Source organism: Neophocaena asiaeorientalis, unplaced genomic scaffold, assembly GCF_003031525.2.
Source record: "Neophocaena asiaeorientalis asiaeorientalis breed wild unplaced genomic scaffold, Neophocaena_asiaeorientalis_V1.1 scaffold40, whole genome shotgun sequence".
Lineage (NCBI taxonomy): Eukaryota > Metazoa > Chordata > Mammalia > Artiodactyla > Phocoenidae > Neophocaena > Neophocaena asiaeorientalis.
Window position 1 is genome coordinate 3,211,984 of NW_020185335.1, and position 13,079 is coordinate 3,225,062.

The 13,079-nt window shown below is 47.8% G+C and overlaps 1 protein-coding gene across 5 annotated transcripts in view; it reads right to left on the reverse strand.

Moving 5' to 3' along the window:
* PDPR (pyruvate dehydrogenase phosphatase regulatory subunit) overlaps positions 1-9,348 on the reverse strand; it is a 36,439-nt gene extending 27,091 nt beyond the window's left edge. For 4 of the 5 annotated variants that reach the window (XR_003001910.1, XR_003001909.1, XR_003001908.1 and 1 more), the window contains exons 1-3: positions 9,178-9,348; positions 3,438-3,725; positions 2,135-2,268 (exon numbers count right to left, since the gene is read on the reverse strand). Coding sequence is in view for 2 of the 5 variants with exons in the window: in XM_024735608.1 (XP_024591376.1) it covers positions 2,135-2,268; positions 3,438-3,661 (358 nt within the window). In the remaining 3 variants the exon portion in view is untranslated. Of the gene's footprint in view, positions 1-2,134; positions 2,269-3,437; positions 3,726-8,850; positions 8,950-9,177 lie in introns of all 5 variants that reach the window. The other variant, XM_024735609.1, reaches the window with a different exon arrangement.
* Positions 9,349-13,079: the final 3,731 nt, after the last annotated feature.

Below are 13,079 nucleotides of genomic sequence, written 5' to 3' on the forward strand. Positions count from 1 at the left end.
GGGAGGCCCCAACGGGGAGGGGCCCCCGTACTGCCAAAAAAAAAAAAAAAAAAAAAAAAAAACCAAAACAAAAAATTGATTTGGCACCAACTTAGTAAATTAATGGTTTAATCTATCTGCATCTAGGTTTTTCATCTGTAGAAGAATAATCTGGGCTTCCCTGGTGGTGCAGTGGTTAAGAATCCGCCTGCCAATGCAGGGGACATGGGTTCAAGCCCTGGTCTGGGAAGATCCCACATGCCACGGAGCAACTAAGCCCGTGTGCCACAACTACCGAGCCTGTGCTCTAGAGCCTGCGAGCCACAACTACTGAGCCCCCGTGCCACAACTACTGAAGCCCGCGCACCTAGAGCCCGTGCTCTGCAACAAGAGAAGCCACCATAATGAGAAGCCCGTGCACCGCGACGAAGAGTAGCCCCTGCTTGCTGCAACTAGAGAAAGCCCACGTGCAGCAACGAAGACCCAATGAAGCCAAAAATAAATAAGTAAAATAAATTTTAAAAAAGGAATGATCCTTCCTTATTATAAGATCAAATAATACGTGGAATACTTTCAAAGATTATTAAAACTTTTAGATGATCATGTTCAATCACTTGACAAAAATTACATCATGTGCAAAAGCAGCACTGCAGAAACTAGTATCTGCATAATGAGGACCCTTGGAGTGACCCAGTAATTCAGAGTAGAAAGCAGTTAACATACACCTCACATGAATGAACTATTTTCAGAGGATTAGCTTATTATATGTTATCATCAAATCTATGTTGTACACATGTCAGCTATTTAATATCTCAAAGCAGTCCACTGAATGACAGCAGTCATTGGAATGCACACCTGTACATTCTGCTGGACAACAGAATTCTCCAGCAGGGAAGTCCCTACATCACCTTTCACTGCATCACTGGTGAACTACAATGGGGGTGACAGATTGAGGGGGATGCCCTTACTCTCTGTTGTCTGACTTCCTCACTGCCCCACAGACATCAAAGAGCGATCAGGCCCAATAAAGGATTCCAGCCAGTGACCTCGAACAAAAGCTAGACTAACTTACCTTACAGAAAAGAAGCCTGCAGCCCTGATTCCTCTGGAAACTAACCAGCTGAGCCATGCAAGGCTCAACAAAGCACGAGTAACTGAACCAAAGGACCAGGACTCAGCAGTTCCATTTCTGGGCTCATTATGTGGACCCTCTTCTGACTCAAATACTGGTTAGTATCTGATTCAAGTACCTTGTTGTCATTAAATTAAATCCAACCAAAAAGGACTGAAATCCAGTTAGGTCCATGTCTATCATATTCAAGTTATTAGAAAATCAGTCTTAAGTTACAATGTACAAGTAAGGTTACACTTCAGTTGGCAAAAAGAAAAGCTACCATTTTTTGTCAGTATTAATCTTGAAGTATCTGTGATCTGAATTATGCAAGGTCTGCCTCATATAGGCATTGTCCTGAATTTCGTCACTGGGCCTCACTACCCTCTCATGATTATACTGTGGTCACCAAACTGCTTAATCAGCCACGAGACTGGGTTTGACTCTGGGCTTCTGGCTAATCCATCACCTTATAACAAAGCGCTGGACTTTCTTTCTACCTTGTTACCATATGGAACCGTAACGTGGCTTTGTCTCCCTCTTCTTGGGACAGTTCCTACTTACTCCAGTATTATTTAACTTACAATCCTTACGCCCTTGGTTACACAGGTAAGGAGAAATACATGTTTATGCTTTCTAGGTAGAAATATCCTTAACATCAATTTTTGAAGTGCAGTGGGTCAGACTATGATTTAACTACCAAGCACCTAGAGTTGAGTTGTTTCTCCTCCTCTTTATTCAGGAGCCAAGTGCTGCCACTTACTAGACTTCAATGAGTGAAATACAGAGGAAATGGCCCAGGAAAACTTCCATTTCATAAGAATTATAGAATCTGAAAAGGAGCTAGGATACTGACTGAAGGCCCTCGATTTACAGATAAGGAAAGTGAAGACAGCTCAACAAGCTAAGTGACTTGCCCAAGGTCATACCCTGACAAGTGGCAAAACCTGTATTAAAACTCAAGTCTGAATTACCAAATCACAAGCTGACTTGGTATAGGACCGAATACAGTACTGAGTAAAAGAGTCTAGACTACCTGCTTACCTGTATGGATCCCTGTCTCCTGCTCTAACTGACGGTAGAGTCTGTTTGAGTAGGCTGCCATCTTTTGCTCAATGGTCAAGTGCCTGGCGGTGCTTAGGATGCCAGCACAGAACCTCGTAGAGCCAGCAGCCAGCCTGCAGGATAGATGCAAATGCTATTAGGTAGACGCATATATCTGTGAATACAACAAGTTCAAGGTTCCTCATTATACCACTGTTGTAACATCCAAAGATGGAAACAGCCGCAATGTCCATCAACATGAGAATGATTTAAAATTTTGGAGTTCACCTATACAACAGAATACTTTACGACCATAAAAAATAAATGAACACTTTTATGCACCAATCCTAATAGAACAACCCTAATGAAAAAAGCCAGGTGAGGAACACTGTTTAAGGTATGCTGCTACTCATATGAAAAAGGGAAAAAAAATAAATGAATATGCATATACCCACATACATACCTACCAATACATATCTGATTATACATGGAGAAGAGTATCTGAAATGGTACCTAAGGAACTTAACTGGCTTCCAGTGAGGGAAACTTGTAGCTAGAGGTCAGCGAGCAGAAGGAGACTTTCCCCTGTACACTCTTTTACACATTTTCAAGTTTGAACTATGTAAATGTATCACCTATTCAGAAATAACCACACTTTAAATTTTTAAAATGTTGTCCAATTTGCGGTAGGCAACAGAACAGCATGGAACAGAAAAAGGACACTAGGTGAAAAGTGAATAAATTCGAATAAAGCAGCAATGTTAGTTTAAAATAATGTATCACAACTGCATCATTAATTGAAACATTAATCCTAATGTAAGATGTTAATAGTAGGTAAACCTGGATGCAAGGTATATGGTAACTCTGCACTATTGTTCCAATTGTTCTATAAATCTAAACTGTTCTAAAGTAAGTTAATCAACTGAAAAGGAATAGAAATAAGAAATAATGTAGCCAATTTCATTTTGGCTCAAAGAGGAAGCACCTGAGTCGCAGGATTTATTGCTGTATTATTACAACAAAGAGAGCAAGATGATAAGATGTGCTTTGAACCGGAAATAAACACATCTTTTAGCTACTTGTTATGTCCCAATCTGCCATCTCTCTGAAAACCAGAAAACAGGAGTATTAGGCATTGCAAAACAAAGTACCAAAGATTTCACTTTTCTGTAATTCTACTTATGCTACTTAGTGACACTTACATTAGCTATTGCTGAGTCAGTATTACTGAAATGAGAGGGATGAGGGAAGCCCATATAATCAGTGCAGCACAGCCCCAAGCCATGTCCAGCTTGATCCCTACCTGCCCTGCTCCAAAAGGACGATATCCTTCCACCCCATCTTGGAGAGATGATAGGCCACAGATGTGCCCATGATTCCACCACCACAGATGACCACCTGTGCCTGGGCAGGCAGGGCCACAGAATGCGCTTTGGCAGCTGACGCACCGCCTCTGGCTGAGGACCACTTCTGCCATCCTCGGCTGCTTCTTGGTCTTCGGACCACCGATAGCAACTGGTAAAGCATCACGTCTGTCAGCAACTGGGAGACGTGCTCTCACTCAGCAAGAAGCGGATCCCAAGAATTCAAACTAGACAGAGAAAACCAAGAGCATAAGATTAACGAGACACAGAACAATAATTGTACATTCAGCAAATGTCTGAGAACTTACTGAGTTCCAGACACTTTGCTAGGTATAGATACAGCAATGACGACAAATGAGGAGGTCCCTGCCTTTATACAACTTACATTTGAGACAGAGAGACAAGCAGCCAATATACAAATAAAACAAGTAACAAAGCTAGTACGACGGAGTCACTAGGGGCACACCAACATATCATGGTCAGAAAGAAGGTGACATTTGAAAAGACCTGATGGATGAAAAAGAACCCGCTATGTGAGAGTGTTCGGACAGAAAAACCAGTATGTGCAAAGGCCCTGAAGTGAGAGAGCTTGAGGAGTCCAAGCACAGAAAAGAGGCCAGTGTGTCCACAGCACGTGAGGGAGAGAAGGTGACCTGAGATCGAGCTGGAGGTGGCAGAGACCAATCGTACATAGCTCTTGGATGCCACCACAAGGAGTGGGATTTATTCTACATGCAAAGGAAAACACTAAAACAGGGGAATGACATAATCTGGCCTGTTTTTCCAAGATCAGGCTGGCTCCATGGAAGGCTCCCAGAAGGACAGGGAAAGCAGGGGTGAGTCAGGAAGCTATGGCAGTTCTCCAGGGGGGACACCGTGGTGGCTCAGACGTGGATGGTGGCAGCCGAGTCAGAGAAATGACTGGACTGTTTGGGAAGTAGAAAACACAGAACTTACTTGCCAACAAACTGGAAGTTAAAACGGGAAAAACGGAGAAATAAGGATGATGGGTAAGTTTGTGGGGTAAGCAACTGGGGCCACGGACTATGTGAGATGGATCAGACATAGGGAGGGAGGCTGTGAGGGTGTGCATGCGTGTGAACAGTGAAAGGTCCCAGTCTTAGATGTCAACAGCCAGAGACCCAGCAGGCAGCACGTGAAAACAGGGAGCAGCAGCTGGGTTCCCAAGCCTGAAACCTGGGGTTGTGGTCCGGGAGTCATTAGCATATGTACAATATTTGAAGCCCTAGCATCTGGAGGAACAAGACCCCCAAGCCTCCCAGCATTTACACACAAGGAAGAGAAGGAAAGGACTACAAACAGGACTGAACGCTGTAGATGCACAGAGCATCCTGAAAAAGAAAAGTGGCTAAAGAGATAGAGAAGGAGTGGCCAGTGAGGTAGAAAGAAAACCAGGCAGAGGGCACAGAAGCCAACAGAGGAACGTGTGTGAAGAAGCGGTAACTACAGAGGGTGCTGAGGGGGGAGCAAGACGGCCACGTGTCCACCAGATGTGACAGCACAGAGCCCCAGGTGTCCTCAAAAAGAACATTCTCAGGGGAATGGCAGGGATAGAACAGAGATTAGAGCAAACTAAAGAGTAAGCGAGATGAGGGAGTGAGGCCACCGCTACCCCAGGCTTTGAGGGGAGCAGAGGAACTTGGAGCCGAGCAAGGTGGTCTGTGTTTAGGGCCGGGAGCTATTAAGCATGTTTCACTGCTGGGGAGATGAGCCAGTAAAAAGGGAAGAGACGGCAGAGAAAGGAGAGGCAAGAACAAAGGATGAGGCCCAGGAGAAGGAGAGAGAGAGACGGGATTCAAAGCTGCAGGAAGGACAGCTCGCCTCGTGCTTCCACGGCGATGGGGGAGCTGAAGGTACCAGGTGTGAGCTCCTGAGAGCAGAGGATGCTGAGTCCTGTCAGGCTGATCACTTACACACCAGTCACAGGCTGTAACCAAGACATTTCTACAAGACTAAATATCCTACGTTAGACAAGGAAAAGTGTGGAGGCCAGGTGCACGGGGATGAGGATCGTGTACAGAGTAAGACCTAAGCTGAGCCTGGGAGGGGCAAAATCAGGACAGAGACGGGAAGCACACACCATCAAGCTGCAGAACAAGCCTGACCCTAACTGCCTGTGAGACAGGCTGGGACCTGGGACCCTTCGTTGCAGTGCCTGCACCAAGACAAACATCTCCTGGAGCAAAAAAACACAGAGAAACAGTAAGGGACTAAAAATAACTGCATGCAGGGCAATGGGGGCAAAAAGAACAAAGATACAAAAAGGCCAAAACCCACCTGCCATTTCTGAGGGGCCAGAAGCAAAAGCAGGCTCCTGGCATGATCCCTGCACACAGCACCACCACGGGGGGGGGGGGGGGGGACACCCACCGATCTGCCCCCACCCCGGGGGAGTGAGCAAGGGAACCTGCTGCTTGCTTTTGCTCCCTCGAGTCCCGATAGAGCCTTGCCTCAATTTCTACTGATTAAAGAGTCCAAGAACCCACTGGTGGATGACAGCGAAGGACGTGGCTCAGAGGCCGCAGCTTCTATGAACCCTGGGTAATAGCAGAAACTGAAGTACGGTGAAGCCAGACCATGGAAGCCTCTGATACTTGGTCCAGTACCACAGGCTGAATATGACAAAGGCAGGGTTTTAACAAAATTAATCTAACAGCAAAACGGGACTGTTCAAGTTTCAAGAAACTGAAGAAAGACCTGTTCGCAGACTATGCAGTCACAGACGTACAGGAAGATGAGGCCTGAAGACCAGAGTGGGGACGACAAGCAGACATGAGGGCAGGACGTGGCTAGCAAGTCACCAACAGCACGTCCACCAGCAGCCTCAGGACCCAGCATGCTCCACCATCAGCCTGAATCACCTAAGGCCACATATCAACACCCATCTGTCAGAGGACTCTCAGATCTGTGACGAGGGCAGGCACAGACTGCATCCCAAAAGAAATCCCAACCAACTAGGGACTAACTTTTCTGGCCACCTTGAGGTCCCACCACGCCTCATGTCCCTGTCAAACTCTGTCTCAAGATGGAAGCTTCTCCACACAGCTAGTCTTGCTGTAAGCTCATCTCCACATGACCAATTTCTCTCCCCAGTTCCAAACCGTCTGTTTTCCTCCCCTAAAACCTCTATGGGCGCTCTAGAACACCCTTACCAAAGTGATGCACCCACCCCTTCACGAGTGTTCTCTCCACCCTCTGTCTTAATGGAAATGCACCTCTCCTGAGGGAACTGTCACTGTCACACAGCCAGCCCTGTTCCACGGGAACTGTCACTGTCACACAGCCAGCCCTGTTCCACTGACCTCACCATCAACAGGCACAGTCGGCATCCTCCTTGCTTGTGAACCATTACCACTCAGTCACACTTGGGAAAGACCCTGTTCCTTCGTGCCTTAAGTTAGCAGGCACCCCTACTTAGCTCCGGGCTACTTCCTATTAAGCCACAGGCACAGCTCTCTCTACATCCGGGTTCTGAGTCAATCATCAAGGCCTAACCAACAACCCTACATCCTAAATCTCCCTCCATCTCCACTACCCTGAACTGAGCACAGCCCGCCATCCTCTCTGTTTACTGCAGAAGGTTCCCAACTGGGCTTCCCGCCTCTAATCTGCACACCATTCTCCCCACGCCCCACAGCCTTCACACAGAGGCCTGAGCACATCTCTGAAATGAAGATCCTATTTCGTGCCCCTGCTCAAACCCCTCAATGACTATCTGGCGCCCTCAGAAAAAGTCAAATTCCTTAATTGGAAGTGCAAGACCCTGCTCACTTCTTATCTCTGATCTAATTTCTCTTCTCTCTCTCCTCTCACACTCGCATCAAACCTAAACTACTTTAATTCCTCACACGTGTCAGGCATGAACTTTCTCTTCCACCTTTGGGATTTGTGCAGACCTTTCCTTCTCAGTGGCATAGTTCCTGCCACCCATCCCCCCAAATAAAGATAATCCCCGCAGCTCTCAGCCTGTTTGACACCTTGTTTGTTCCCACTCTCCCCCCAACACTCAGGTAACTGTTCTGTATTTCCCCAAACACCCTGCACAAGCCCCAGCTCAGAGCCAACCACACTCTGTAACGGTCTGTCTGCCAATCAGGGAAGCAAAACAGCAAGCTGCGTGAGGAGGAAGCCGACTTCAGAAGCAGACAGATCTGGGTCTGATAATCTCCCCCACCACTCATTAGCTGTATGACTTTGAGCAAGTTGTTCAATCTCTGTGGTTCAGGCTGCTCGTCCGTTACACGGGCTAGGAATACCTACCTCACGTGGCTGCTGCAAGGCTAAAGCAGAAATGCAAGAAGAACATGGCAAGTGGCGCCTCAGAAGCACTTGGGAAGTGGTAGCCTTTATCCCCCTGGGATAATGGAGCTCTCTGAGAGCAGGGACCACTTATAACTTGATCAGGGTTGTCACAGTAGGCACCTTGGAAATACAACCTGACAATTAAATGAGAACAGAGAACAAAGGAGATGGGGAAAAAATTCAGTGATGACTCAGATCTCAAGGCTAGGCCCCCAGATGTGAGGAGATCTCTAAATAACCTGATATAATTTTTTTAAAAAGGTTACATTCTTATAGGTAGTTATGATGTGCCAGGCACTGCTTTATGTATACAACTAATTTAACCCTCACAAATCTAGAAGATGTTACAATTTTTATTCTACACTTGAGGTAAAGGAGGCACAGAGACGTGAAGTGACAGATCCAAGATCCTACAATACTGGTGAGTGGCAGAGCCTCAATTCAAAGCCCGCCAGTTCAGCATTAGAGTCTGCCATTGAATCATTACTTCTTGCTACCTGTAAGTTAGCATTAGATGATTAAAAGAGGGTAGCTGAGAGGCCAGAACCACAAGGCACTTCCCCGAATAGAAAAAAGGAATTGCAAAGGTAGCATTAAAAACATAACAACAGGGACTTCCCTGGTGGCACACTGGTTAAGAATCTGCCTGCCAATGCAGGGGACACAGGTTCGAGCCCTGGTCTGGGAAGATCCCACATGCCACAGAGCAGCTAAGCCCGTATGCCACAACTACTGAGCCTGTGCTCTAGGGCCTGTGAGCCAGAACTACGGAAGTCCACGCACCGCAACGAAGACTAGCCCCCGCTCACCACAACTAGAGAAAGCCCGCGCGCAGCAATGAAGACCCAACGCAGCCAAAAATAAATAATAAAAAAACCCCAAAAACATAACAACAGATGAGTTTCAAGATGGAAGAAATAATACTAAAAGGCCAGGGTGATAAGAACCAAGAAAAGGATTTTTGACCTTGTGCTCATCATGACCTTCAAGAGTCAGTGAAGTGGTGAGGATAAAAAAAGAAGGACTTACAGTGGATGCAAACAATGAAGGTACAGAAGGCATCACAGTCTATTCCAGTAGGTTTGGCAGCTAAAGCAAAATAAAACTTGAGAGCAAAGGAGATAAAGCCTGTAGAGAAGAAACGGAAGATGTCAAAGACAACAAAGTAAAACATACACCTGGTTGAAAGTAAATTACGTGTTTAATTTCTGCTAAGGAGAAGAATTCCTGCTAAACAATCTCAATACTGACGCTGGTTATGCTCCGATCTGCTTACAAGCGGGGGCGCTGGGGGTCCCGGGCCTCCACGGTCCGCGCGGACGGGGACGCCAGAGCGGCTCCGCAGCTTCTCCTTACCTCACGGGCGCCCTCGGGCTCCGCGCTCAGCAACACTCCGGCTGAAACTGGGCAGCAGCCACAACCGTTGCCGGGGTTGGGGGCCGGAAGGTGGTACACGGATAGGGAAGGGGGCGGAACAGGAGGGAGGAAAAAGTTCCGGCGAAGCTTGATACGGCGACCTTCCGCGCTTTACGGTGCCTAGCAAGGGTACGCCGGCACGTGACCTGACTCGCGCACGCGCACCGTGACGTTAGGTGGCAGGGCTCCGCCCCTGACACGTGGGGCTTGTTTGGGTCTCGGGAGGCCCGTCCCCTAAATGGGGGCCGCCTCCGCCAAGACGGCGGTGAGCTGTGGGTCTGCTGTTTGAGGCTCGCTTTAGGACTCTAGCCTCGGACCCTGCTATTTCTGCAGGTGCAGTCCTGCCGGTCGAGTTGGTGGCAACCCCGCTGCAGTGTGGGGAGAGAGCGGGGGTTCTTTCTTCCCTTGAGGCGAGTTCCCTAGTTCTTGTCCCACGTCGTCCGCTGCCCAAAGACACTCTAGTCCAGGGCGTAAAGAAGATTCTTGGACAGACGCTTCGTTTTTTGTAAGTCGCCCGGGTCTTCTTGGGCGAATCGCTAGCAGAGCAGATGGGAAATCCTGTCTGCTGGCCCGGCCAGACCTCGGAGGCAAGATAAGAATACCTCAGCTCTGGGCCGGATCTTACTCTTTGCGCCTTCTCTGCTTGTCTGGACCAGAGGAAGAGGAATCATTCACTACATCCTCTGAGAAGCTCCCCGTCACCTTGCTTACTATCACATCGCCCTGTTTTCTTTCCTTTATAGAACTTGTCACTGAAGTAGATCAGTGTTTGTTGATTGCCTTTCCCACTAGTTGCAAGCTCTGCCCTGTGACGACAGAACCTAAATCTCGTGCAGGGCTATGTTCTCAGTACTTAGAACAGCGCATGGCACAAAGTACACATTCTTTGAATGGACAGTGATCTAATGGTACAGCCTCCCCAGCGTGTTGGGCCAACTCGCTAGTTCCCATTCTTTGGATTCAAGCCCATCTCACCACACAAGCCAATTTTGTTTAACGGATGGCCTCTTGTGGCTGGGCGTCCTGCTGGGTGACGGGTTTCAGCAGTGCACAAGAAAGAAAGGGCTTCTGCTATTAAGGAGTGGCAGTAAAGTTCCAGGGACCTCTGTGTCACCACGCTAGCCCACAGCCTTGTATGTTCTCACTTGCCAGTTAACTCACACAGGACAGCCCATATGAGGTCTGGTTTCCTGAGAACAGACACTGTCTTTTGCTACTCTGTTACATGAAAGTTCAAGGCATTCTGGGCCTCCATGCTAGCTACATACGTTAATATTTTAGCTCTGGGCTTAAAGCTTAGGGTCACCAGCTGCCCCAAAAAAGAAGAGGAAATAGACTAACAGATATAAGGTATATTCTTGGGGAAGTCTTTCTGATACCTGGATGTGGCAATTTCGAGGGAAAATAGTCACATTTTTAAAAAAATATTTTTTAAAATTTATTTATTTAGGCTGCATTGGGTCTTCGTTGCTGCACGTGGGCTTCTCTCTAGTTGCAACGAGCGGGGGCTACTCTTCGTTGCAGTGCACGGGCTTCTCATCGCGGTGGCTTCTCTTGTTGCAGAGCACAGGCTCTAGGTGCACGGATTTCAGTAGTTGTGGCACGCGGGCTCTAGAGCTCAGGCTCAGTAGTTGTGGCACATGGGCTTAGTTGCTCCGCAGCATGTGGGATCTTCCCAGACCAGGGATCAAACCCGTGTCCCCTGTATTGGCAGGCGGGTTCTCAACCACTGTGCCACCAGGGGTCCCGTCACAAATATTTTTGATGAGCCATCTCCCAGGCATGTGAATTTGGGAGAAATCTAGTTGTGTATAGGAAATGGTGGACAGAATAGTGATATTTAACCTGTTAATTACATTGTTTTCATGCAGTAAGTACTGAACAAGCTGTTTAGATTTCTCCCTGCTTCCCTCCCCCATTGCCATTTCTGGCCTCCACTTTATTTTATTTATTAATTATTATTTTTAAATAAAGTTACTTATTTATTTTGGCTGCGTTGGTCTTCGTTGCTGTGCTCGGGCTTTTCTCTAGTTGCAGCGAGTGGGGGCTACTCTTCGTTGCGGTGCGCGGGCTTCTCATTGCAGTGGCTTCTCTTGTCGCAGAGCACGGGCTCTAGGTGCGTGGGCTTCAGTAATTGTGGCACGTGGGTTCAGTAGTTGTGGCACACGGGCTTAGTTGCTCCGTGGCATGTGGGATCTTCCCAGACCAGGGCTTGAACCCGTGTCCCCTGCATTGGCAGGCGCATTCTTAACCACTGCGCCACCAGGGAAGCCCCTGGCCTCCACTTTAAAATGCTAAGTCCTAAGGCTCCTTTCATTGTCAATGTTGTCTTGTGCTTTGTAGGCTCTCATAACCACTGATGCACTATTTTTCAAGAGGATTGAGTGTTTTTATGATCTTGACTTCTCTTTTTCTATTAAAGACCAGAGTTATTTCTTGTGTGATTCTTGAATCCTCTGAGAAGAGTGTATGCAGCCCTTGCAGAATTACACATTTCTTCATGGGCCATGTTTCTCCTGATATTTAGGTGCATCTATTTTTTTTTTTTTTTTGCGGTATGCGGGCCTCTCACTGTTGTGACCTTTCCCGTTGTGGAGCGCAGGCTCCGGACGCGCAGACTCAGCGGCCATGACTCACGGGCCCAGCCGCTCCGTGGCATGTGGGATCTTCCTGGACCGGAGCACGAACCCGTGTCCCCTGCATCGGCAGGCGGCCTCTCAACCACTGCGCCACCAGGGAAGCCCCTAGGTGCATCTGTTTTATCCTTTGCAAACCTTCTGCCTTCTCGTTTTTCATTCTCTCAAGGACAGGAATTACAAGAGGTGGGGAGGATACTTTTAGCGCCTGTTTCAAATGTTACAATGCCAGGCTTTGCTTTGCACACCAAGAACTGAAGCTTGGGGGACCTCTTTCTTCCAAGCTATATTCTAATGCCTCATACTGCAGAGTGTCACATGGTGGGTGGAGACGTGAAGGAGGAAGAAAAAGTACCTTAATTTCTGTCTGAGGGTAACCATTCACTCTACACAGCTTCTCTTTTCCCAGAACAAGAGGGTGTGGGGTCAAAACTGCAGCTCAGGGCTTCCCTGGTGGCGCAGTGGTTGAGAGTCCGCCTGCCGATGTAGGGGACGCGGGTTCGTGCCCCGGTCCGGGAGGATCCCGCATGCCTGGGAGCGGCTGGGTCCGTGAGCCATGGTCGATGAGCCTGTGCGTCCGGAGCCTGCGCTCCGCAGCGGGAGAGGCCGCAACAGTGAGAGGCCCGCATACTGAAAAAAAAAAAACAAAACTGCAGCTCATTTCAGTGAAGGGTTTTCTAACAGCACAGCTAACGCTCTGCTCTCTGGTCAACGCTTGGGATGTATGATAAACGCCACTATAATTATTGTAAAGGCTACAACTTACTCTTTGCATTTGTAAATGTCCAGCTCAGCTCAGCCTTTTCTGTCCCTGTGTTGCATCAGCATGTGGTCCTGAGGGCGTTTGAGGCACGTTATTATTATTATAATATTTTTTTTTTTGGCCGTGCCTCATGTTTTGCAGGACCTTAGTTCCCCACCAGGGATTGAACCCAGGCCCTCGGCAGTGGAAGCCGGAGTCCTAACCTCTGGACCGCCAGGGAATTCCCTGAGGCACTTCAGTAAATGGGATGTTTCTCACGAGCCCTGGTGATGACAGGCACACAGGTGACCGAGCATTTCTGCCCTCTGCGAATGCGGTATTAACATTGTACACAGTTTCTATCAAGCCGGATTTCAATGAAGATTTTCTTTTCATGTCACTAGGTTTGTAAATGAATGAACAGACGTTTCACTACTCTTGCCGTGTCTGCTTGAGAAATGTTC